This window comes from Petaurus breviceps, unplaced genomic scaffold (assembly GCF_028583685.1).
Source record: "Petaurus breviceps papuanus isolate PSGF00001 unplaced genomic scaffold, PetGlider_PUasm1.0 91133, whole genome shotgun sequence".
NCBI lineage: Eukaryota > Metazoa > Chordata > Mammalia > Diprotodontia > Petauridae > Petaurus > Petaurus breviceps.
In genome coordinates this window covers 10,297,342-10,320,717 of record NW_027187419.1, presented here as the reverse complement: position 1 = coordinate 10,320,717, position 23,376 = coordinate 10,297,342, and the positions used below count along the sequence as shown (strand labels likewise).

At 36.7% G+C, this 23,376-nt stretch overlaps 1 protein-coding gene across 2 annotated transcripts in view; it reads left to right on the top strand.

The window, feature by feature from the left end:
* ZC3H12C (zinc finger CCCH-type containing 12C) overlaps positions 1–23,376 on the top strand; it is a 96,387-nt gene that overhangs the window by 32,792 nt on the left and 40,219 nt on the right. The window contains exon 1 of one of the 2 annotated variants that reach the window (XM_069080642.1): positions 21,753–21,876. The exons of the other annotated variant lie outside the window; for it this stretch is intronic. Coding sequence (XP_068936743.1) covers positions 21,853–21,876 — 24 coding nt within the window. The 5' untranslated portion in view covers positions 21,753–21,852. Of the gene's footprint in view, positions 1–21,752; positions 21,877–23,376 lie in introns of those variants that run through there. 2 annotated transcript variants of the gene reach the window in all.

Sequence of the window (23,376 nt, the reverse complement as noted above, 5' to 3'; positions counted from 1 at the left end):
TTTATTCAAATCATTACCTAATTCACTAGAATTAGTGTTTTGATTGGGATTGAGATGATAGAGGAAAAGTTTTAGATTTGCAGAGTTGTACAGAGGGCTGTAGAAGAGCACTGAATTTCTAGAGAATAAGAAGGTCACATAGGGTCATGTTCAAGACCTGCAAGAACCTCAGAGGACAGCTAGTCCATCCTTTACATTTTGCAAATAGGAAGACTGAGGTCCAGGGAGAATAGGTGATCTTGTCCTCATTTGTGTGTACCTGTAATAGATGTCTGGCTGAGTGTGTTTGAAAACAAGTCGTTTGATTCTAGAGGCAGTCATTGTTCTTCTACCACAGTATGTGGTGGAAGAGGAATTTCAGAAGGGCAATAAAAATAAAAAGAAAGGCTTCCTACTTAGAAGTTTTGCTCATGTTGCTGGTGATAACTATGCCACTGAAAATCTCTACCATTGGAAAAAATTTTCTTCCCTTCTTGCTTCTCTAAATTCCTGGGGAGCCAGACAATGAAAGTCTGAAAGAGATGGGGGATAATGAGAGACTGAGGATGATAATCAGGATAAGATGGGGAGGGGGTGGAGTGATAGCCCAGTTTTTAACTAAGTTGATCTGCGGACTACCCGCTTTTCATTATTACAGTACATAATACTATTCTGTGCATATCAGGAAGTGCTGACTGATGTTAAACTTATTTTTTAATAAGTGATTCTATAGAATGCTTACACTTCAGTTTTTCAAAGAAGACCATAAAACATACCAAATATGGCTTGGTTATGTGATAATTCTCATGGCCAAAAGATGGCACTGTGGAGATTGGAAGAAAATCTAAATTTTTTTTGAAGGGCAGAGAGAACACATTAGTAAGATTTATACTGGACAGATGGAATTGGACTCGGACATATTTGCATAGTAGGAATAATAGGTTTATTGAGCATGCATAATGAGCAAAAAATTGTTGTTTATAAGAGTTGATAATCTGATTTTGAGCTGGAAGAGACCTTAGAAATCATCTAGGCTAATCTGCTTCTTTTAATAGATGAAAAAACTGATAACCATAGGTTCTTAAGTAACTTTTCCAAGGTCACAGAGCTAGTTAGTGGCAGAGTCAGGGACTGCCTGACTCCCAATCCAATGTCAAAAAATTTATCAATGGAAAAAATATATATAAAGTTCAGTCACATACCAATTAAGTCATTTATGGTAGACATAAAATTGGAATTCATTGGTCTGAGGGACCTGTGGTAGAAAACTCACCTCTCTTGCTAGCATGTGATTCTGTGCCTCCTTGACCATGTTTACGAAATTATAAAATGTTTTACAACAGGGATTCTGACTTATTTTTCTTAGTACCTAGCAGTTTGTTTCACATATTAGGTCTTTAACAATTGTTTATTTAAGAAAGAATAAAGCAAAAATAGTCACCCCTATAAATTAATTCATTGTAGAAAACCAGTTAATATTATTAGGTCTAAGAAAACATTTCTTTGAAGAGTTCATATTTAAGTAGTTCAATTATATACTAAGTTCAGGATCATCTACTCTCCCTTTTCTCACCAAAGGTTTAGAATCAAGTTCAAATTTTGGCTCTGGTACTTATTTGGTATGGTCTTGGGACAGTCACTTTACTGTTCTTGTCCTTAGTTTCCTTATCTGTAAAATGAGATGGCAGCCAAGGTTCCTTTCAGCTCTAAATGTATAATCCTGTTTTCCATGACTGTTTCACAAAATTAATCTTCCTGCCTTTTCACAGATTACTTTGAAGACTTTAATCAGTTAATCACTAAACATTTACTAAGTACCTACTCTGTGTCCCACTGTGCTTTCTGGGGATATAAAAAGAGTCTCATGGGGAGACACCATAAAAACAAATATATGCAAAGCAAACTGTATACAGGATAAGTGGGAAATCATTAACAAATGGAAGACACTGGAATTAAGAAGGGTTAGGGAAAGCTTCCTGTAGAAGATGAGATTTTTACTTGGGACTTAAAGGACACTAGGGAGTTCAGTAGTTGGAGCAGAGGAGGGAGAACATTCTGGGCATAGAGGACAGTCAGATAAAATGTCTGGAGCTGTGAAAGGAAGTGTCTTGTTTGTGAAACAGTCAAGAGGCCAGTGTCATCGTATTGAAGAATATTTGTCGGGAAGTAAGATATGAGAAGACCAGAAAGGTAGCAGGGTCCTAGGTTATGAAGGGTTTTGAATATGCCAGATAGAGCATTTTGTATTTGATTCTGGAGGCTCCTGATAGGAAGCCATTGGGGTTTATTGAGTAAGGGGAATCAGACCTGTGCTTTAGGAAAAATCACTTTAGTGACTGAATGGAGGATGAATTGGAGTTGGAGTGGGGAAAGACTTGAGACAGGCAGACCCACCAGCAGACTGTTGCAATAGTCCAGGTGTGAGGTGACGAAGGCTTGTACCAGAGTGGTGGCAGTGTCAGAGGAGACAAAGGGGCGTGCATGCACACACGCACACATGAGAGATATTACAAAGTTGAAATCAACAGGTCTTGGCAACAGATTGGATATTGCAGGGGTGGGAGATAGTAAGGAATCCGGGATGATTCCTAGGTTGTGAGCCTGAGAACCTGGGAGGATGGTGTTCCCTCTACAGTAATAGGGAAGGTAGGAGGAGTGGAGAGCTTGGGGGAAAGATGATGAGTTCCATGTTGAATATATTGTGTTTAAGATGTCTACTGGACATCTAATTTGATATATCTGGAAGACAGTTGGAGATATGAAATTGGAAGTCAACACAGAGTTTGGGCAGGATAAATTTAAAAGTCAACAGCATAGAGATGGTAATTAAATCCATGGGAGCCGATTAGATCACCAAATGAAATAGTATAGAGGGAAAAGAGAAGCAGATCCAGGACAGAACCCTGAGGGGCAATTATGTTTTTTTAGAGGGTGTGATCTGGAGGAGGATCCAACAAAGGAGACAAAGAAGGAGCAGTCAGAAAAATAGGAGAACCAGAAAATAGTGCTGTCCTGAAAACCTAATGAGAAGAGAGTATCAAAGAGGAAAAAGTAACAACAGTGTGAAAGGCTGCAGAGAGATCAAGAATGAGGATTGAGAAAAGGCCATTGGATTTGGCAACTAAGAGATGATAACTTTGGAGAGAGATGTTCTTGTAGAATAAGATAGGAAGCTGGTTTGTAGTGAAAGAAGAGAATGTGGAGGCACTTACTGTAGATGACCTTTTTGAGGAGTTTAGCTACAAGGGGCAACAGAGGTAGCATGGATGGAAGGATGAAGTAAGGATTTTTCAGGCTAGGGAAGACATAGGCATATTTGTAGGCAGTAGGAAAGGAGCCAGTGGACAGGGAGAAAATGAAAATAAGTGAAAGATTGAGGATGACCAAGGGGATCTGGACGGAATGGAATCACTTGAACAAGTAGAGAGTTTAACCCTTGTGTCCTTCCAAGTTTTTAAACAACATTTGATCATTTAAATAATCTGGTAACTTAATATAAAGGTGACTTAAAGTGTCATAAAATAAGGAAAAAAAATAAAACTCATAAAATCTCTGAATTACAAATAGCCTTTCTTTTTCTTGTAATGGTTATTTTGGGAAAGAATTTACTTAATTTATGTTTTCTTTCTCACTGTTCAGTAAACGTACTTTGTGTGTGTGTATGTGTGTGTTATATGTATATATATTTTATATGTATTGTACATCTATATACATATAAATATATCTTCATTTCTAAGAGAAAGTTAACCATATAATGAATGTTTTAGTTTACTGTTTGGAAAACAGTTTGGAATTATGTAAACAAGTTATTTTTCATTTCTTTTCACTTGGAAATTCTGTGGCTCTAACCCAAGGATGTTATTGATAGTAAGAAAAGACATATATATGTATATATACATCAAATTATTCATAGCATTATTTATGATAAAAAGATATGGGGGAAAATGTCCTCAGTGATTGGGGAATGGCTGAACAAATTATGATGTATAAATGTAAATGGAATATTTCAGTGCTGTAAGGAGTGATGAATTTGAAGAATTGCTCTCATTATATCAAGCCCTAGAACATTACTGAGGATTCTAAATGAGTTCCATAATCACTCAGAATTTAGCTTAACTCTCTAGCGGAAAAAGCAAGTGGATAAAGAATTCTTATTCTCCAGATTGTGATGTATATAGTTATATGAACAGGTCATAGAAGTGTTCCATTAATACAGATATCCTGTATAGCTGGATCCAGAACTGGACAGGAGAAACAGAATGAGTTTGTTTCCCCTTGGAAATTGTACATTGCTTTTAGTGACTCCAAGTTTCTCTTCAAAGCATGCAAGATGTAATGGAAGGAGGAGATGGGTATAGCTGGAGTGAGAGAGAGCCAATGTTCCATAGTATCCATGGAATTTCAAGATACCTTAAGGAAGGCCTTCATCACATTGGGTGGATTCCCTGCTAAAGCAAGAGTCACCCAGGATGAGAAAGTGTCAGTGGGTCGCAATCTGTTTCATTGCAGTGAGTACTTATATTGAAGCCATAGACCCTTCGGACCCAGGAGAGGTAGCTTATGACCCAAGAGCCCTGGGAATAACATTGCTTCTAGTCCTTCCTTCTAGCCCAGACCTTGAAGCCATCATTCCTGGGAGCAACCTTATTGAAGAGCGACCTGCCATCCCTAGGATCATAGTAACAGCCACTGACTATATTAGACTCTAATTCAGGCAAGGTTGCCAAGATCAGGTAGCATTTGATAGACCAAATGATATCCATCACTTCTCCTCAGACCCAGGTAGAAGCATCCTAGGACCCTTCATGTAAGAGCCATGAAATAACACTACTGCCTCAAGGCCCTGCTGCCTGTCCCCAGACCAGGAAAGCAACAACTATGAAGATTCTCGATATGCTGTTTCCCCTTATTTAGAATGTGAGCTTCTTGAGAAAAAGGACTACCTTGCTTTTTTTATTTGTGTCTCCAGCACTTACCATAGTGCTTTGCACATAGTACTCATTAATGCATTTTTCATTTATTCATTTATAGATCCATGGAAATATCAAAGTATGCTCAGGCTCTTACATACTATTTTTGCTTACAATAGAGGCTTAATGAATATTATTTTTGTGGAATCCCCAGAAATACCACATTCCATAGTTGGATAGTTATAATTATTATGAAGTTCTTCCTTTATGTTTAGCTGAAATCTGTTTCCCTTCATCTATTCTAGTTCTGCCCACTTTTGCCTGACAAGAAGTCTAATCTGTTGCAGATAATAATAGCTGACATTCATAAAAATTCATTAAGTTTGCAATGTACTTTAAATTCATCTCAATGAAGTAGATGCAATGAGTACAAAAAACACAATAATGTTTGTTTGATAGATGAAAAAATTGAGGCCCAGGGAAACTAAATTGCTTGTCCATTGTCACATAACTAATAAGTATTGACAGGCAGGATTCAAACCCATGTCTTCCTGCTTCTATAACCCTTTCTCCTACTACATACACAGTGTGTTTCTGAATTAACCGGATGTCAAAATAAGGGTTGTTAGGTTACTGAAAAGCAATGCAATTTGCTTGAGTCTCTTGTCAAATGAAGCGTTGGACCTGAAATTTGGGAGCAAAAAAGCATTAGGAAAAGAGTAATTCCTTCCTGAGTCCCCACATTATTCCAGAATCAAGACTTAGGAAAAGCACTTGAATGACTTATCACTCTTAAATCTAGTCTGATAAAGAAAGGAACATAGGCCCTATAAAATACCAAATGCCAAGAATAGGAGAAAAATTTCAAACATATACAGAAGGGAATATTTTCCTTCCTTGCTCCCTATGGGATATTTCTGGTGACTTTAAACCCTTCAACAATAAAATGTTAGATTATTTTCATTTTTTAAAAAGTATTGATATAGTTACAGAGATTTAACACCATGATTAAAAAATAATAATAATTAGAGACTGCTAGGTAATGCCTATAATTTTAGCATCTGCAGTCTGTCATTGAGTAAAATCTCTTGCCCATATGAAGACCTTCCAGATACTTTAAGAGGGTATTCATCTCTCTCCTAAATCTTCTCTTTGAGCCATACCGCCTTAGTTTACTAAGCTAGTTCTTCATATGGTGGTATTTCAGTCCCTCTTATGTCCTGGTTGTCTTTCTCTGCAATTCAGCAACGCCTGGCCATAAGTGTCACCAGGGTTAACAGTACACAGATGTTTTGTGACCAGAGAAGATTACAGTAAGACTATTGTTTTCCTTATTCTGGACACTTTACATTTATCATCACCTTAAGTTTCTTGGCTCCCTAATTGACTGAGCTCAGTCTCCTAAAACTTGAAGGCCATTACACATGTCTTTTTGTTCAGCTCTCTCTTCTATCCAGTACTCATTTGAGTTTTATTTTTTTAATCCAAATATGGGACTTTACATTTTTCCCTATAAATAAATTTAACCCATCTTGTCTTGACAACCATTGTCATCTTGTCTTAAAGCAGCATGATAGAGAAAAGAAAGACCTAGGGGGCAAGTCTTTTAACCTCTATGTGCTCTAGGTAACTTTCTAAGACTAAATTGTTTGTAAGGTACTAACCTGCACTGCTAGAGGGAGTTCCTAATTCCTTCTGGAAATGAATTCGCCGCTTTAGTCAGACTCTGTTCCTGTGATCTTTGAGGTCTTCATTTTGTATTCTAGCATATCAGTTGTCTAAGTCTTGTGACAGATTTTGCTTTTCTTCAAATTAGTTTAGGTATGTGTTTTTTAAATGCAAGTTTGTTTAAGGTTGTGATTAAAAGATAATTTGTGGGGAATTGAAATATATGCTATTTATGGGGGGAACCTTATTTCTTCCATTTGATTAATTTTAAATGAAAAATTATTTAAGGATATTCTCATAATTTTTTTAAAATTAAATTTGATGTTTATTTTTAGTTTACATCATTCATTTCCACAGGATTTTGAGTTACAGATTTTCTCCCCGTCTTTCCCCTACCCACCACCCCAAAAAACAGCGATCCCACTGTATACCCCCTCCCTCAATCTGTTCTCTCTTATATCCACCCCCATGTCCCCTCTGACTTTCCAATAGGGCAAGATGGACCTCTATACCCCAGTGCCTGTATATCTTATTTCCCAGATGCATGTAAATAATAAGAATAATTATATGTATATATATATATATATACACACTTAACATTTGATTTTAAAACATGTGTAGCTATGCAAAACATTTCCATAGTGAATATATTGTGAAAGATTGACTATATTTCCCTCTCTGTACCACCACCCACTTGTTCTCTACTTTGACCCTGTCCCTTTTCAAAAGTGTGTGCTTCTAACTTCCTTACCCCCCAGCCTGCCCTCCCCTCCATCATTCCCCCTCTCATCCCCTTTTCCCTACTCTCCTGTAGGGTGAGATACCCTTTTTAGTGTGTATGTCATTCCCTCCCTAAGCCAAATTCAATGAGAGTAATGTTGACCCATTCCCTTTTGACTTCCTGTTCTTCCCCTCCATTGTAACAGTTTTCCCTTGCCTCTTCTATATGAGATGATTTACCCCATTCTGTCTCTCCCCATCTCCTCTCATTATATTCCTCTCACCTCTCAATTTCACTTTTTATGTATCATCCCTTCCTATTCAATTGGTCCTGTACCCTCTGTCTATGTATACCTGTACACATATATAACTATATTTATTCATACATCCATATTCTACCCTCATATAGACATATATGTACATATACATATGTAATATATACACATTTATGTTCCCTCAACTATCTTCATACTGAGAAAAATTTTATAAGTTATAATTATTGTTTTTCCATGTAGGGATATAAATAGTTCAACTTTGATAAGTTCCTTATGATTTCTTTTCCCTGTTTACCTTCTCATGCTTCTCTTGCTTCTTGTATCTGAATGTCAGATTTTCTCTTCAACTTTGGTTTTTTCATCAAGAATGCTTGAAAGTCCTCTCTTCCATTGAATGACCCTATTTCCCCCGAAACATGATACTCAGTTTTGCTGGGTAGGTGATTCTTGGTTTTAATCCCAGATCCTTTGACCTCTGGAATATCATATTCTAAGACCTTCGATCCCTTAATGTAGAAGCTGTCAGATCCTGTGTTAATCCTGATTGTGTTTCCACAGTATTCAAATTGTTTCTTCCTGGCTGCTTGTAATATTTTCTCCTTGATCTGGGAATTCTGAAACCTGGCTATAATATTCCTAGGAGTTTTCTTTTGGGTATCTTTTTCAGGAAGTGATTGGTGGATTCTTTCAACCTCTATTTTGCCCTCTGGGTCTAAAACATCAGGGCAGTTTTCCTTGAGAATTTCTTGAAGGATGATTCCCAGGCTCTTTTTTTTTATCACGGTTTTCAGGTAGTCCAATAATTTTTAAATTCTCTCTCCTGGATCTATTTTCCAGGTCAGTTGTTTTTCCAGTGAGATATTTCATATTGCCTTGTATTTTTTCATATGTTTGGATCTGTTTAATAGTATCTTGATTTCTCATAAAGTCACTAGTTTCTATTTGCTCCAGTCTAATTCTGAAGTAATTACTCTCTTCAGTGAGCTTTTGAGATTCTTTTTCCATCAGGCAAATTCGGCTTTTTAAGGCATTCTTCTCCTCACTGCCTGTTTGAGTCTCTTTTGCCCTTTGAGTTAGTCTGTTTTTTAAGGTGCTATTTTCTTCAGTCAGGTTGTTGACTCTCTTTTCATGATTTTCTTTCATCATTTTCCTTTCTCTTCCCAATTTTTCTCCCACTTACTTAGTTTTCATAATCCTTCTTAAGCTCCTCTATGACCTGTAAACATTTTTCTTGGAAGCTTTTGGTGCAGGACTTCTAACTGCGTTGACTTCTTCCTGTTCCATGCTTTGAACCTTTTTGTCCCCCCAAAATAAATCTAGAGTCGGGTTACTCTGCTTGCTTTGCTTCCTTTGCTTGCTCATGTTGCCACTCAATTACTTGACTTTTGAGCTTTTTGCCACAGTAGAACTCTGCTTCCAGAGATGAGAACTTTGTCCCAAATCACTGAAGTTTTTGCAGCTGCCAGAGCTATGAGTTGGGTGCCCTCTCTGAAGCCTACACAGGCTCTGGCACCTGGTCATGCACCCCCCAGGACCTCTACCCTACACAGCAATCCAGATCCAAGCAGGTTAAAGCAAGAATGAATTACCCCTCAGGATGGTCACTTGGTCCCCCTACAATCTGCAGGCCAGGAGCTCTGAAGCAGCCACGTAGCACTTCTCCCTCCAGGGGCAGAGGCCGGACTACACTTCTATACTCACTGTTCCCACAAAGTCCACACTGACATCTCACTTTGTCTTTGATATTTATGGGTTGATAATTCTGGACACCACCACAGCTGCTGGTGATCCACTCTTCCAAAGTCTCTTCAGCCATGGCTGTTGGGGGCTAAAACTGCAGGCTTATGTGGGGCTGGGCTCTGCTCACAGCATGCTGCCATGAACCCTTCTTGTCTACCTTCCAGGCGCCTTCAGCAGGAGGTTTGTTTCTCTCTGTCACTTTGTGGGTTCTGTAGCCCTAAAGTTTGTTTAGAGTCAATTTTTATAAGTATTTGAGGTGGTTATGGGGGGAGTGCAGGAAGTTTTCCTGCTTCTGTGCCATCATATTGGCTTCACCCCCCCATTCTTATGATTTTTTTCAAGGGCTTTATTTATTAACTTCTGATTTACATCATTCATTTCCGCCAGTTTTTGAGTAACAAATGTTCTCCCTGTTTTTCCCCTACCCACCGCCCCAAAAGAGCAGTCCCACAGGATATTCCTTCCTACAATCTGCTCTCTCCCATATTTTCTCCCATATGCCTTTCAACTTTTCCGGTGGATCTCTATGCCCTGGTGCCTGTATATCTTATTTCCCAATTACATGTAAAGTGGTATTAATAATAGTATATATTTGAGTATTTGATTTTAAAACTTTGAATTCCAGATTCATTTGCTTCCACCCTTACTGGGAAGATAAGCAGTTCAGTATAGGTTGTACATCTGTGGCTAATGCAACACAATAACATAGTAGATATATTATAAAAGACTGACTATATTTCCCTCCCTCCTATCCCACCTCCCACTTGTTCTATTCTCTGCTTTGATTGTGTCCCATTTCAAAAGTGGGTGCTTCCAACTTCCCTCCCCCCCCAGCCTGCCCTCCCTTCTATCATCCCCCCTCTCATCCCCTTCCCTCCCTATTCTCCTGGAGGGTGAGATACCCTATTTAGTGTGTATGTCATTCCTTCCTCAAGCCAAATTCAATGGGAATAAGGTTGACCCATTCCCTTTTGCCTTCCTATTCTTCCCCTCCATTGTAACCATTTCCCTTGCCTCTTCTTTATGAGATAGTTTACCCCATTCTGTCTCTCCCCATCTCCTCTCATTATATTCTTCTCTCACCTCTTAATTTCACCCTGTAAGTATCATCCCTTCCTGTTAAATTGGTCCTGTGCCCTCTATCTATGTATACCTGGAAACATATATACACGCATTCACATATGTATTCATATGCCCATATACCCTCATATATAGACATATATGTGTGTGTAAATATATATTTTTTCTATTCCCTTCAAATACTGAGAAAAGTTTCATAAGTTAACAATTGTTGTTTTTCCATGTAGGAATGTTAATAGTTCAACTTTGATAAGTTCCTTATGTTTTCTTTTCCCTGTTTACCTTCTCATGCTTCTTGTATCTGAATGTCAAATGTTCTATTCAACTCTGGTTTTTTTTAGCAAGAATGCTTGAAAGTCCTCTATTCCACTGAATGACCATATTTTCCTCTGAAACATGATACTCAGTTTTGCTGGGTAGGTGACTCTTGGTTTTAATCCCAACTCCTTTGCCCCCTGGAATATCATATTCCAAGCTCTTGGATCCCTCAGTGTAGAAGCTGCCAGATCCTGGGTTATCCTGATTGTGTTTCCACAGTATTCAAATTGTTTCTTCCTGGCTGCTTGTAATATTCTCTCTTTAATCTGGGAGTTCTGGAACCTGGCTATAATATTCCTAGGAGTTTTCTTTTGGGGATCTTTTTCAGGAGGTGATCAGTGGATACTTTCAACCTCTCTTTTGCCCTCTGGTTCTAAAACATCAGGGCAGTTTTCTTTGAGAACTTCCTGGAGGATGATTTCTAGGTTCTTACTTTGATCATGGCTTTCAGGTAGTCCAATAATTTTAAAATTATCTCTCCAGGATCTATTTTCCAGGTCAGTGGTTTTTCCCATGAGATATTTCACATTGCCTTCTATTCTTTCATTTGTTTGGATCTGTTTAACAGCATCTTGATTTCTCATGAAGTCATTAGCTTCCATTTTCTCCAGTCTAATTCTGAAGCAATGATTCTCTTCAGTGAGCTTTTGAGATTCTTTTTCCATCAGGCAAATTTGGCTTTTTAAGGCATTCTTCTCCTCATTGCCTTTTTGAGCCTATTTTGCCATTTGATTTAGTCTATTTTTAAGGTATTATTTTCCTCAGTCAGGCTGCTGACTTTCATTTCATAATTTTCTTGCATCATTCTCATTTCTCTTCCCAATTTTTCCTCCACTTCTCTTATCTGCTGCTTAAGGTCCTCTATAGCCTGTAACCAGCTTGTATTTTCCTTTGAAGCTTTTGGTGCAGGAGTTCTGAGTTTACTGTCTTCCTCCTGTTCCATGCTTTGCTCCTTTTTGTCCCCAAAATAGGAGTCTAATATTGGAATCTTCTGTCTTCTTTGTTTCCTTTGCCTGGTCATGTCGCCCTTCAGTCACTTGACCCTTGGGCTTTTGGCCACAGTAGGACTCTGCCACCAGACAGGGGAGCTTTCGTCCCAAATGCTGGGGTTTTCTCAGCTGCCGGAGGTATTAGATGGGTGCTCTCTCTGAGGTCTCCACACGCTCTGGCAAGCTGGACACACATCCCAGGACCTCCACCCTAGACTGCAGTCCAGATCCAAGAAGGTTAAAGCAAGAGCGATTACCCCTCAGACTGGTACTTGGTCCCCCTACACTCTGCAGGCCAGGAGCTGAAGGTGCCACGTGGTGCTGGCTGGCTGTGCCAGTGTCTCAGTGCCTTCTCACCCCCGGGGCTAAAGCCACGCACTCCCACTTACTGGGTCCCAAAGTCCAGACTGCACTGACCTCTCACTTTGTCCTTCACATCTATGTGTTGATAAATCTGGAAACGGCCTCAGCTGCTGCTGATCTGGAGTCCCTCTGGCCAGCGGCTGGTCAGGCCCACCCTGGGGCTAAAGCCTTGGCATGAGGCTGGGCTCGGCTCCCAGAGCTCTGTGCTTGCCGATTCCTGCCGGCCTCCCGGGCTGTCCTCAGCGGGAGGTTAGCTTCTCTGTGTCATTTTGTGGGTTCTGCAGCTCCAAAGTTGTTTAGAGTCCCCTTTTTACATGTATTGGGGAAGGTGGAAGCCAGAGTAGCTGGGAGGTCCTGCTTCTACTCCGCCATCTTGACCCATTTTTATTATTTTTTTAAGCATTTTCATTAACTTCTCTGAATCATTGATGGTATGTTTATCTTTGAAGAGCTATTATTTTAATGATATCTTGATATTGGATTTTACCTTTTGTTCCCCCCCCATAGACTCTTCTTATCTTTTACATTTGGGGTATATGCATTTCAAGTTATGGTGTACTGCTATATCTCCCTGCATTAGGAATGTTGAGAAATGGGGAGAGTTGTGGTATGACTTGTGGTAGTCATGAAAAATTACTAGACTAGAAAGTTGATACTAGACTGTGTATACCTTACGTAGTCACTATCATATCCATATTGCTGTTAGTAAGAAAAGCATAGATAATGCTTACTTTGCATGTAGTAGGTACTCAATAAAATTGTTATATTCTGTTTGGTAAGGAATTGATACAGGTTATTTCTTCCTATAAAAGCAAAATAAGATAGATAAAATAGTATCATTACTATAATGGAGGTAAAAAAGGTTTCTACCTCCTTAAGGAGCAGGTAGGAAAGGGAGGGAGAGAGGGAGAGAATTTGGAACTCAACATTTTTAAAAATTGGTAAAATTTTTTACCTTTAATTGGGGAAAAGAAATTAAATGTTCATTTTAATGTCTAGAATTCATCTCTTTGAAGTACTGTTTATGTTAACATTAAAGATTAACCTATTACTTTAAAGTTACTGTGCAATAGTTTGTATGTGAGAACAATACTAATTACCCAAGGGCATGCATTGTAAATTTTCTTATGGTGGTGGAATGATGCCTTACGATTCATTTGAATATTTGAATATAGTATTCTCTCACTTGATACAATCAACACAATCATTTACAGACATCTGGAGACCTTTACTATCAATGAGGTACAGAGGGTTTAGGGAAATCATGTGTAAACTAAATCTGTATTGTCCTTGACTGCCATATCCAGCTGTATGTTTAGCAAGATCAGGTGTTTGCTGATTAAGGCACAATGGAATGGATCTTCTCTTTTCTTGTTCCATTTCTAGACTCTCTTGGTATCTTCATTGTGGCGGTTGCTTTACTTAGGTTAAATTTCTACAGGAAACGTTGATGGTTGATATCTTTTCCTTTTCTTATCTCTCATTTTCAGCATCAGTTGCTTATTTGCATGAGACTATTAGAACTGTTATAAGTGCACACCACATTTTTCATCTTTATCCTTCTAATTTAGAGTTGATTTTGATCTTTGTACTAACAAACTGATGTTCTCCCACATTAGTAAGTAGTCAGTTCCTTTTCCTGTATGTTAAGATATAGTCAGTTTTTGTGACATTGTTCAGAGGATGCCAAGTCTTTCATCTTATACTTTTCTTCTTTTAAAAAAGTACTCATGACATTACAGCATGAGACTTCTGTGTAATCTCCATGCCTTTGAATTCTTTAATTTCTTAATCCTAAACCATATTTTTCACTTTCCTAAGACTTGTTTTGCACTTAAATCACCAAATATGAAGTAGATCATATTGTGCTCTTACTTAACTCTTTTATTTGGGGGGACTACAAAGCAAAATAATCAGGTGTCCTATGAAAATGATATTTCCTAGTCTGTTGCGAAACTAACTATTTGCTAAGCCCATTTTCTTTTCCTTTCCAAGTAGAACCTATAAGCCATCCTTTCATTTAGCTGCCATTTCTTTATAGCTTCTGGTTTTGTTTACAACAGAAATGGCAATATAATATGATTTGGTTCCTCCAAAAGATATTTAAGTGACAGTCTAAAATTCTAATTGAAAATATGTCAAAAGGGAATACATAATACATTGTCTTTTGTTTTTTGGAGGGCAATTGGGATTAAGTGACTTGCCCAAGGTCACACGGCTAGTTGTTGTGTTAAGTGTCTGAGGTCAGATTTGAACTCAGGTCCTCCTGACTCCAGGGCTAGTGCTCTATTCACTGTGCCACCTAGCCACCCACCATACTACATTGTCAAACAAATGGTACAGATGCTTTCATAAGACTTCAGAGGAAGGTGTCACTTCAGGTTGGGGTTATCCAGGAAGGCTTTGAATATCATGAACCTAGGTTATTGAGTTGAGGGGGGGAAAGCTCAGACCATCTGTAAGGTGAATAAAATAGTTTGCCTTGAGTGAAAAATTCATAGGCCCATAGTATCATAGTTTTAGATCTAAAAAGGACCTAATTGAATTTCTAGTCCACACTCTCATTTTGCTATGAGGAAAACTAAAGACCAAGGATTTGCTCAGTGTCACATAGGCAGTAAATGTTAGAGACAAAATTTGACCTAGGTCTTCTGACTCCAAAGCCAAATAGTGAAACGAAGTTAGAATGTTAAGGATCAAATTGTGGAGGGAATGCTAAGTTTGAATTTTGTCCAGTTTTCAGTGGGGAAGTCCATGAAAGATTTTGAGTACAGGAGTTACATGTACTAGTAATGGTGTACAGGGTGAATTGGATTGAAGAAAAGTTGGAAACAAGGAGACCAAGAGAGTTGAACTTACTAAACATATGAAAAAAGATCAACTTTATAAATATAAGAAAACGGAGGCATAACTAGAAAGCAGTTGATGTGGAAAAGACTCCTTAATAAAAGGATTTGTTCTGTGAAGTTTGGATTCAGTCAAAGGGCCCTACTTAAGTGCCTAGAGGGCCACATGTGACCTCAGGGCTGCAGGTTCCCCACTCCTGCCCTAGGGGTTAATATGAGTGTGAAGTGATATCCAAGGATAACTAGTTCTAACTTAAATTGTATTTATAAAATTGAAATATCCATAGCAAGAAGGAGAGAGTCTAGAGGAGAGAACATATTTGTGGGTTTTTTTTTTTTGTGGGGAGGCAGACATTAGAAGGAGGGGAATATTATAATATTATAGTTGCCTTTTATATGCTTGAAGATCTATAATGTGGTCAAAGAAATAGACGTGTTCTACTTGGCTTTAGTGGGCAGATCTAGGAGCAATGTATGGGAGTTGGAAAAAGGGGAAAATTTAGACTGGATTTAAATAAAAAACTTAAACAATTAGAGTTAGCTAAAAGTGAAATGTGCTGCCTTTGGAGATAATGACTTCCCCTTCAGTGAAAGTCTTCAAACAAAAGCTGGATAACCACTTTTATGGTAGAGAAGATTAATGCTTAGATTGGGTATGCACTTAATGGTTTCTTAGGGCCCTTTGGAAAGCTAATATAATAGTATTAGAATCCTCAAGTAAATTCATATTTGGATTTGGGGTGTTATTTAAACTTATCTAATATTACTTATTTTCAAATGAATGAACGTTTTTATAAAAAATATAAATATCATCTGTCTTAGATTTACTTTCATTTGATATGTTTTTTTTTTTTAATATATAACTAGGGATAGCTAGGTAGCATAGTGAATAGAGTGCCGTTTCTGGAGTCAGGAAGACCTGAGTTCAAATTCGGGCTCAGACACTTGACACACTTACTAGCCTTGTGACTTTGGGTAAGTCACTTAACCCCAACTGCCCTCCAAAAAGCAAAAAAATAAAATATATAAATGTTTGCCCATGGTACTGCTCCACTTCTTTGAATATGATTGATATTGATCAGTAGTTGTGCCCCATGGTAATGAGACATTCTGACCTATAGAATAGAATTTAGCTTTCCAGTTTTTGCAGCTACTTTTTATTTGCCTTGGTATACTAAAAGTGGGTAATTGCTATTTCTGTAATGGCATCATACCACAAACACTGCCAAAATCAGGGTCTCTTAAAGTATTAGGACATTGACTCTGGGGAATTCCATACCTTTTGTTCAAAAATGAATGTTCTCTTTAGTTTCTATTTTAATCATTTGATGTATAGTATATTAAAGTGTTTGATTGACCAAGGTACCCAAAACATTGCACATATCTATCTATGTACATATTTATCACATTCATCGGATCCACAGATCAGAAATAGTCAATCTTGCAGAAAACTAAGGAGGATACTAGAGAAAATGTTTGGAGGTTAAGGACCTGTCTGATGATTTTTTTGTGATGGCTGTGAAATACAAGAGTGAAGGCCTTTCTGGAACTAATGCCTGTTTAGGAGGAAAATTTTTATAAAAATAGAAAGGGTGATTGATTACCTGAGAGGGTAATATAGGATTTGATCTTATCTTTGTTTAGGAGAACAACAGACAACATTGAAGTCTTTTTTTATAAATATGGAAGATCAACTCTAGTCAATATTTTCATATTGTGGTAATCATTGCCCTTGACTCTATGCTTGCTCAGCCTGTTTACTTATTCTTTGCTTGACTATTTCAAATTCTTCTGCTTTCTAAACTATTCTGATTTCTTTATACAAATTCTACATTTATTCTAGTACTCTAGTTCTCATCATTGTGTTCTGTTGAAAATCCTCTTTTTACCTTGACCTGGTCTTGTAATTTCTTAGCTCTATGTTCATTCAATTTGGAAACCAAATTGATACAGAAAATTTAATACTCAGTGATATAATCTAAAACAAAATTTCAAAATCTTAGGGAGAGCAAGAAATGACAATTTCTCTTCTGTTGTTTCTCTTCTCTATCACTTCTATATCAAAGTGGCTTTATTTCTCTTCTGGATCATTTAGAAGACATTTCTTTATTCTAGCTATTGTGTTGGCTTTTCCCTATTTGTATTTCAGTATTGTGAGTGATAGAGATAGCTGTGCTAGCCATCTTGTTGGATGAAGGTTTAGTAGCAAAAGTGCCTAGAGCTTTGTTCCTGTGCACTGCATAGTCTGTTCATGCCATTAACGCCTTTCACAAAGGTGACAAGGGATCCACATTGTTTCTGACTAAGGTTTTTGTTGCCCTTCTTGTTCCCAGTAGGAAATCTAGAGTTCTTGTTAAAACTTTAATGTGAATACTTTTCTCTCCCCATGAACATGATTTAATAAAATGTTGATGACTCATTTAAAAAAAAAAGTTCTTAAGAAAGGTGTTAGCAAAGTTATTAACATAATGGTTACACATAATTACAATGAATGTGACACAAGTTTCATCTTTAATATAAGTTGTTTTTTCTAGTGTGCATTTTCTGAAGATGGTCTATATTTAGGATGGGGTCTACATGTAGGCCACTATGCTGTTGAATTTTCCGTATGGTCTCAGACCCTGTGCATCCACCATAACTGGAGGATGAAAGTGCTTTGAATGGAGAAGGAGCAAAATAAGCAATGGTGAACTGAAGGCTTCAGTACCTTCCTTATGTCATGTTGTTCTGCTTAGTTGGGGGAAGGATTAGGGACACACTTATTTTTCTTAGATCCTGCTCTATTTATGTGATCTTTTCATTTTAAGTGGAATCTGTTGAACCTTATATCCTCAGCATCACTTAAAGTTTAAAAGTTTGATAAATTTTTCAAGTATTTTGTATCAAGGAAGGGCAGCCACTTATAATAGTCGTGCCTTCTTATTAATATACAGACTTAGTGGTTAGGGATATCACCTTTTGCATATTGTATATGGTTCCTTGTATAATGTGTATGCACAATAAAAATTATTATTAAGAATTGGTTCCATTGATTTTTCTCTACTCTTCTCCCTCCCTTCCACCAAAAATACACATTCCAAATGTATAACTTAGGGAAATTTTCTGCTTGTAAAAATAATGAAAATTTTAATGGTTTAATTAAATCTTTAAAAAATAAGATAAACCTATATTACATTCGCAGTTCTTTGGAATACTACTAAAATTGGATCTCATTATGACTGCATATTATCATCATATTCTAAAATAAACATCTTTATTATTTCTTTAAAAGAGATTGGACCCATTCTAACTTTTATTTCAAATAATAGTAACAAGATGACGATGCTTGCAGTTGTCATTCATGTTGCAGTGAGAAGAGGTCAAGGACTGTGTGACTCAGTATACCAGACTACTGCCCTCTTTCTCCTCCAGATGCTTTAATATGCTTAACGTTATCCAATACTAGCAACTGAGGTAGTCTAAATACCACAGCAGGATCTGATTAGCTTTTTCAGATCACTGCCTTTATTTGCTCTTTGCAAAGAAGCTTAATCCACTGCTGAAGATCAGGCTTCCTGCTGGGCTCTTGGGTAGCTTTCTCTCATTCTTTGTATTCACAGTGGCAGGAATTAGTGAGAAGATTCCTCCTCCTTCTGAATTAAAAGTTTTAAAGTAGTAACTATAGTAGATGCACATGAAAGTGAAAAGAAAGCTGAATGATAAAGTAGAGAGACAACTCCTTTTAAGAAGTTTCCTTTTGGTGTGTTTTAAATGACACACACACACACACACCACAAAATGTTTTTAAGTCATCAAAAATGTCACTTCAAAATATTAACCTCACTTATAATTTATGTTTTGTGTTAAGAACAGATGCCACTAAACCCAACTACCATAAATAGATTTATGGTATGTTCGTCATTTTTAACTCTTTAAATGTATTTAACATCTATGTATTTGCTGTGTGTGATGTGCATAGTGTGCTACTCTTCCAAGCTTCAGAGATGAAAAAAAGTTTAAATCAGACTTAATCTAATCTTTCTCTCCTCATGGAGCTTACATTTTAGCATAATTAATGCCAGTCCTAAAAATGGTCCCTTCATTGCTCCTGATCTTTAGGTTGGAAATGCTAACCATATTTTCTTGACCTTCAAAAAAAGACTAATGTCTTCTTCCATAACTCCTCTTTTCTTCATAGGCCTATGCAAGACATGAAATTGAAAAACTGTATTAGCCAACTTGAAAATTAAATAAAATTTAAGAAGTTGCATCTCATGTAAACTTTATGAATCTTAAATTTCCATAAAAGTAGATTTGGCATTAATTTGATAGTTTTATTAATGTCTCACTTATTTCCACTTGTTTTCATCAGCTTTGCTGCTTCATACCTCTAAGGACTAGGGCTGATTTTCCATCTGATTTGCAGCAGAAACCTCATGAGATTGTGAATTCCTTGAGAGCAGGGATTGTATGATTTTTTTTCTGTTTGTATACATAGATCTTAGCACAGTATTCGGTCATATCCAACTCTTTATGACTTCATTTGGGGTTTTCTTGGCAAAGATGCTGGAGAGTTTTGCCAGTTCCTTCTCCAACTCATTTTACAGATGCCGAGCTGAGGCAAACAGGGTTGTGACTTGCCCACGGTCATACATCTAATAAGAGGCCAGATTTCAGCTCAGGAAGATGAGTCTTCCTGACTGCAGGAAACTTGGCTCTCTATCCACTCTATCTAGTTGTTCCTTAATGTGATGCTGTGCAGTTAATGCTTTATAATTCATTGAAAGATTTATTGTTTATATAAATTAGTTGTCTTTATTTTAACAGGATCTTTACAACTACTTAGGGCAATAAAGCACTTTCAAAAACTTTTTTGACTGATTTTTAGTTATTTAAGCTATTTTAGAACAATGTGTTATAACATACTCTTGGAGTAGAGGGGTTCAGCTCCATAAATAATACTTACATCTAACTCAATTCTGATTTGCTTTTCCCTTCTCTTTGGAAATAGTGATTGGTGTCAAGAATTGTTTAGAAAATTGGAAATCATGAATATTTTATTTAAAGGATCAGGTAACTTAACACTCTGAAATAGTGCAGAAATTCTTTTTATAAAAAAAATGGAAAATTCCTTGCATTTATTTCCCTGCTATAACAAAAATATGGTGATGGGTCCCAAACTAGCCTGCATTTTTTTTTACTGGTACAAATGAACTTGGGAGTGAACTGATTTTCCTTTTTCAGTATGATCAATCTTTTTAAAAAATTGTTTCTTCAATTTGTAGTGCATAAAACATAAAATTTTTAAAATAAAAATGTATGAAGTCCTGGACCATAAACCAGCCGTTCTCAGGAAATTGTTTTAGGACTTCTGAGCCTTCCTCTCTTTAATTCACATTAGAATGAATAGGAATTTCTTGGTTTTTTAGATTTCTTTCATTTTCTTTTTTTTTTAATTTTGGTGTTGGTTCAATTCATTCTAAGGAGCATTTTATTAAGCACATGCAATGTGTAAGGCAGTGAGCCGTACACTGGGGATATAAGTACCTGCCTTCAAGGAATGTTCATTCTACTGGAACAGAAGCAAGAGGAATTGAGGATTTTTTTTTCTTTAGAGAAAACCCTGTTTTGGGTAATTTTGTTTTAATGTTTGAATTCTTACTACCTTTTTTTCCAGTAGTATTGATGATAATTAAAAAAAAATCCTGAAGGAACTAATTCTTGTCAGAATTAGTAGAGATTATGGGGACTTTAAAACTGTTTTTTAATGAAAAATAGTCTCCACATCCAGGAGCCTTCTCATTTTTTGCACCTTCTAGCATTTAAAGAATAATCATTATTATGGGGTTTTTACCTTTAATTAAGACAACTTTTATTTCCTGTGTGAAATTCTATTGAATCTGGCATATGATTAAGGAAATATGAAAGCTTTTGTAGACTTAATACTCTCATGTAAAGTTGTACCATAATGTGTGTTAAAGATATGCTTTTTAACCCCCTTTTAAAAGTTTATAAAACTTAATAACATAAGTTTACATTGCCATTTAAAATAGGAACACTGGGTAATGCAGATTTTAATTAAACTTTTAAATAATTTTGTCATTTCAGAAGGGAGATACCCCAAATTTTAATGCAGAGTTTAAATAGTTTTCATATATTAAGGGCTACTTATTTGGGTATCTAGTGGGCTAATTTTTTTTTATACTTTTACTCTTTCTCAATTTTATTGAATCAAATACTTTGTGCATGAGATTTATTTAATGTGGTGTTAGATATAAAACAAGAAAAGACAGCTTAGATTTCTTAACATTTTTCTAAAATAAACGTTTTTATTGTGATAGGAGCCTTTTTTAATGGTAGCAACCTGTCTTATTGTGTCAGTAATTTATTTATTTATCTTTAAAGCAGAAGGAGTGCAGCTAATTGCTTTTGTGATACACATTTTCCTTTAATTCTTGCAATAGATGTGAAAAGTTTTTAATAAAAGGATAGCCTAAACTTTTTGTTGAAACAAGCAACTTTTACTATTATAAAAAATAATTCCTTTTCTTTGTTTCATGAATTAGAAACAATGAGAGAAAGCTGAAGTCTGCCCAAGCCAGGTGTTTCTTGTTGGCAGCCTGCTCCCTAATGACTCTAGCTCTCATACAGCAGCTGCCTGCTAGTCCTCTTTGTATGGCCTATTGTTGCTACACACCCCTCGTTAATACACATGCTGCCCGGGGCAGACCCTGAGAATGACATCAACTTGCTTATCTTAGAAACCTACAAACCTGACGCAGGGTGTTGAGGTTGCCTTGCATCTGCCTAGCCAACTAATTGTGAGCTTTCTGGCCTACGATTGGCTACTCTTCCACTCAGTAATAGGTTAAGCAAAGACATTGCCATTCCATCTGTTCAACCATTCATTGTTCTTCTTGCCTGCCTGGAAGTCTGCAGCTAAAATTGGGTTAAGGAGTTACTGTTGAAGCTGATACAGAAACCAATGTCTTTGTGTTTTCCCGCTAACGTGAGTATTTGGATTACCAACTGTCTTTTAAATTAAACTTCGTACTAACTCTTCAGAATATCATTGAGAGAATAGTAAGCACTACTAATGAAAAGTCTAAATATTTTTCATACCGGTGTTTATTAGACTGTATATTACGTGTGTATACAAATATACATATATCATATGTATAGAAATATACACACATAATCTCCAAAATGCCCCAAACTGCATGCCTTTAAAATATCAAGTGTCTATCTTTTGTATTATGTTTTCTAGAGTAATATAACACTTTATGATGGGATATTCTGCAGTGCTTTAGAAGTGTCAGGTGGTTCAAATTAGAAAACTTTTTAAAAGATCTTTTGATATTTCAGTGACAAGTTATGAATTTTTCACTATGACCAACTTGCACAGATTTGGATAAACCTTTTAAATGTCTATATCATCTCTGGATGCCATACAAATTATGATGAGATTTCTCAGATTATTTTTCCTCCCTCATAGTTTAGAAGAGTCCAGGTTAGGACCTAGATTGATTTAGGCAAGACTGGCAATTTGTTGTTGTTGTGGCTGAATTAGTGGACTCTAAATAGTGTCAGGTGGTAACAAACTGTCTTCTAGCACTTCCTGGTGACTTAAGAAACTGCTTTGTTATAGTTATTCTAGTGTGAATTCATGTGTAGGGTTTTTTCCCCCCTTCATTAGTTCAGCTATTAGGTTGAAGAAATTTCAAAGTAATTCTCTGTGAACCAGTGTCTTCAAGAACCTTCTCAAGGGTGGAGGGAAAAATCTCAAAGACTTTCATATATCATTTGGGAGGGAAAGGACATAAAGGGTTAAAAGGGGGTTTTCATTTCTACCACATGCCCTATTGTGTGAACATATGCATAAGTCTATTGAAAGTTTTCAGAAGATGGGCAGGCCACCAGTTGCTGGTCTCCTGCAGTTCCAGTAGACATCTGTTGCCCCAGAGCATTAACCAATCTGTTCAATGGGACATCCTCCCTTTGTTAGCTAGAGGGATGCAGACAACAGCACTCACTGAAACACAATAGTAATTAAATACATAGAAACTACAGCAGTAGGTATTTATTACATATTCATTATTTTTTGTGTATTGTCCTCTTACCATTACCATTTGGGTCACTAACCAGTACCTACTTTCATGGCATAGTTTTATGTTAAAAACAAATGTATCATTTTAACAAGTCTATATAGCATTCATATTTTTTAGAATGTGAAAAGTATGTAAAAAGCATTTAATTGTAATTTGATTTGACATTATACATGTTATATTTTAACAAGCAATTTCTTCAAGAAAGTGTGGTTTGGTCATTGGTGAGAAATTTTAGAACCATTCAAGAAATTCTCCAGCTATTCAGTAGGTCAGAACCACTCAGTTAACATTTCAAAAGTTTCTTAACAAAAGTCAGTTTATAAAGATAGATTTTCTCCCTTTAACTTAACCATTTGGCTATTCATAACAGCAATAGCGATAATAATAGCTAGCATTTATAT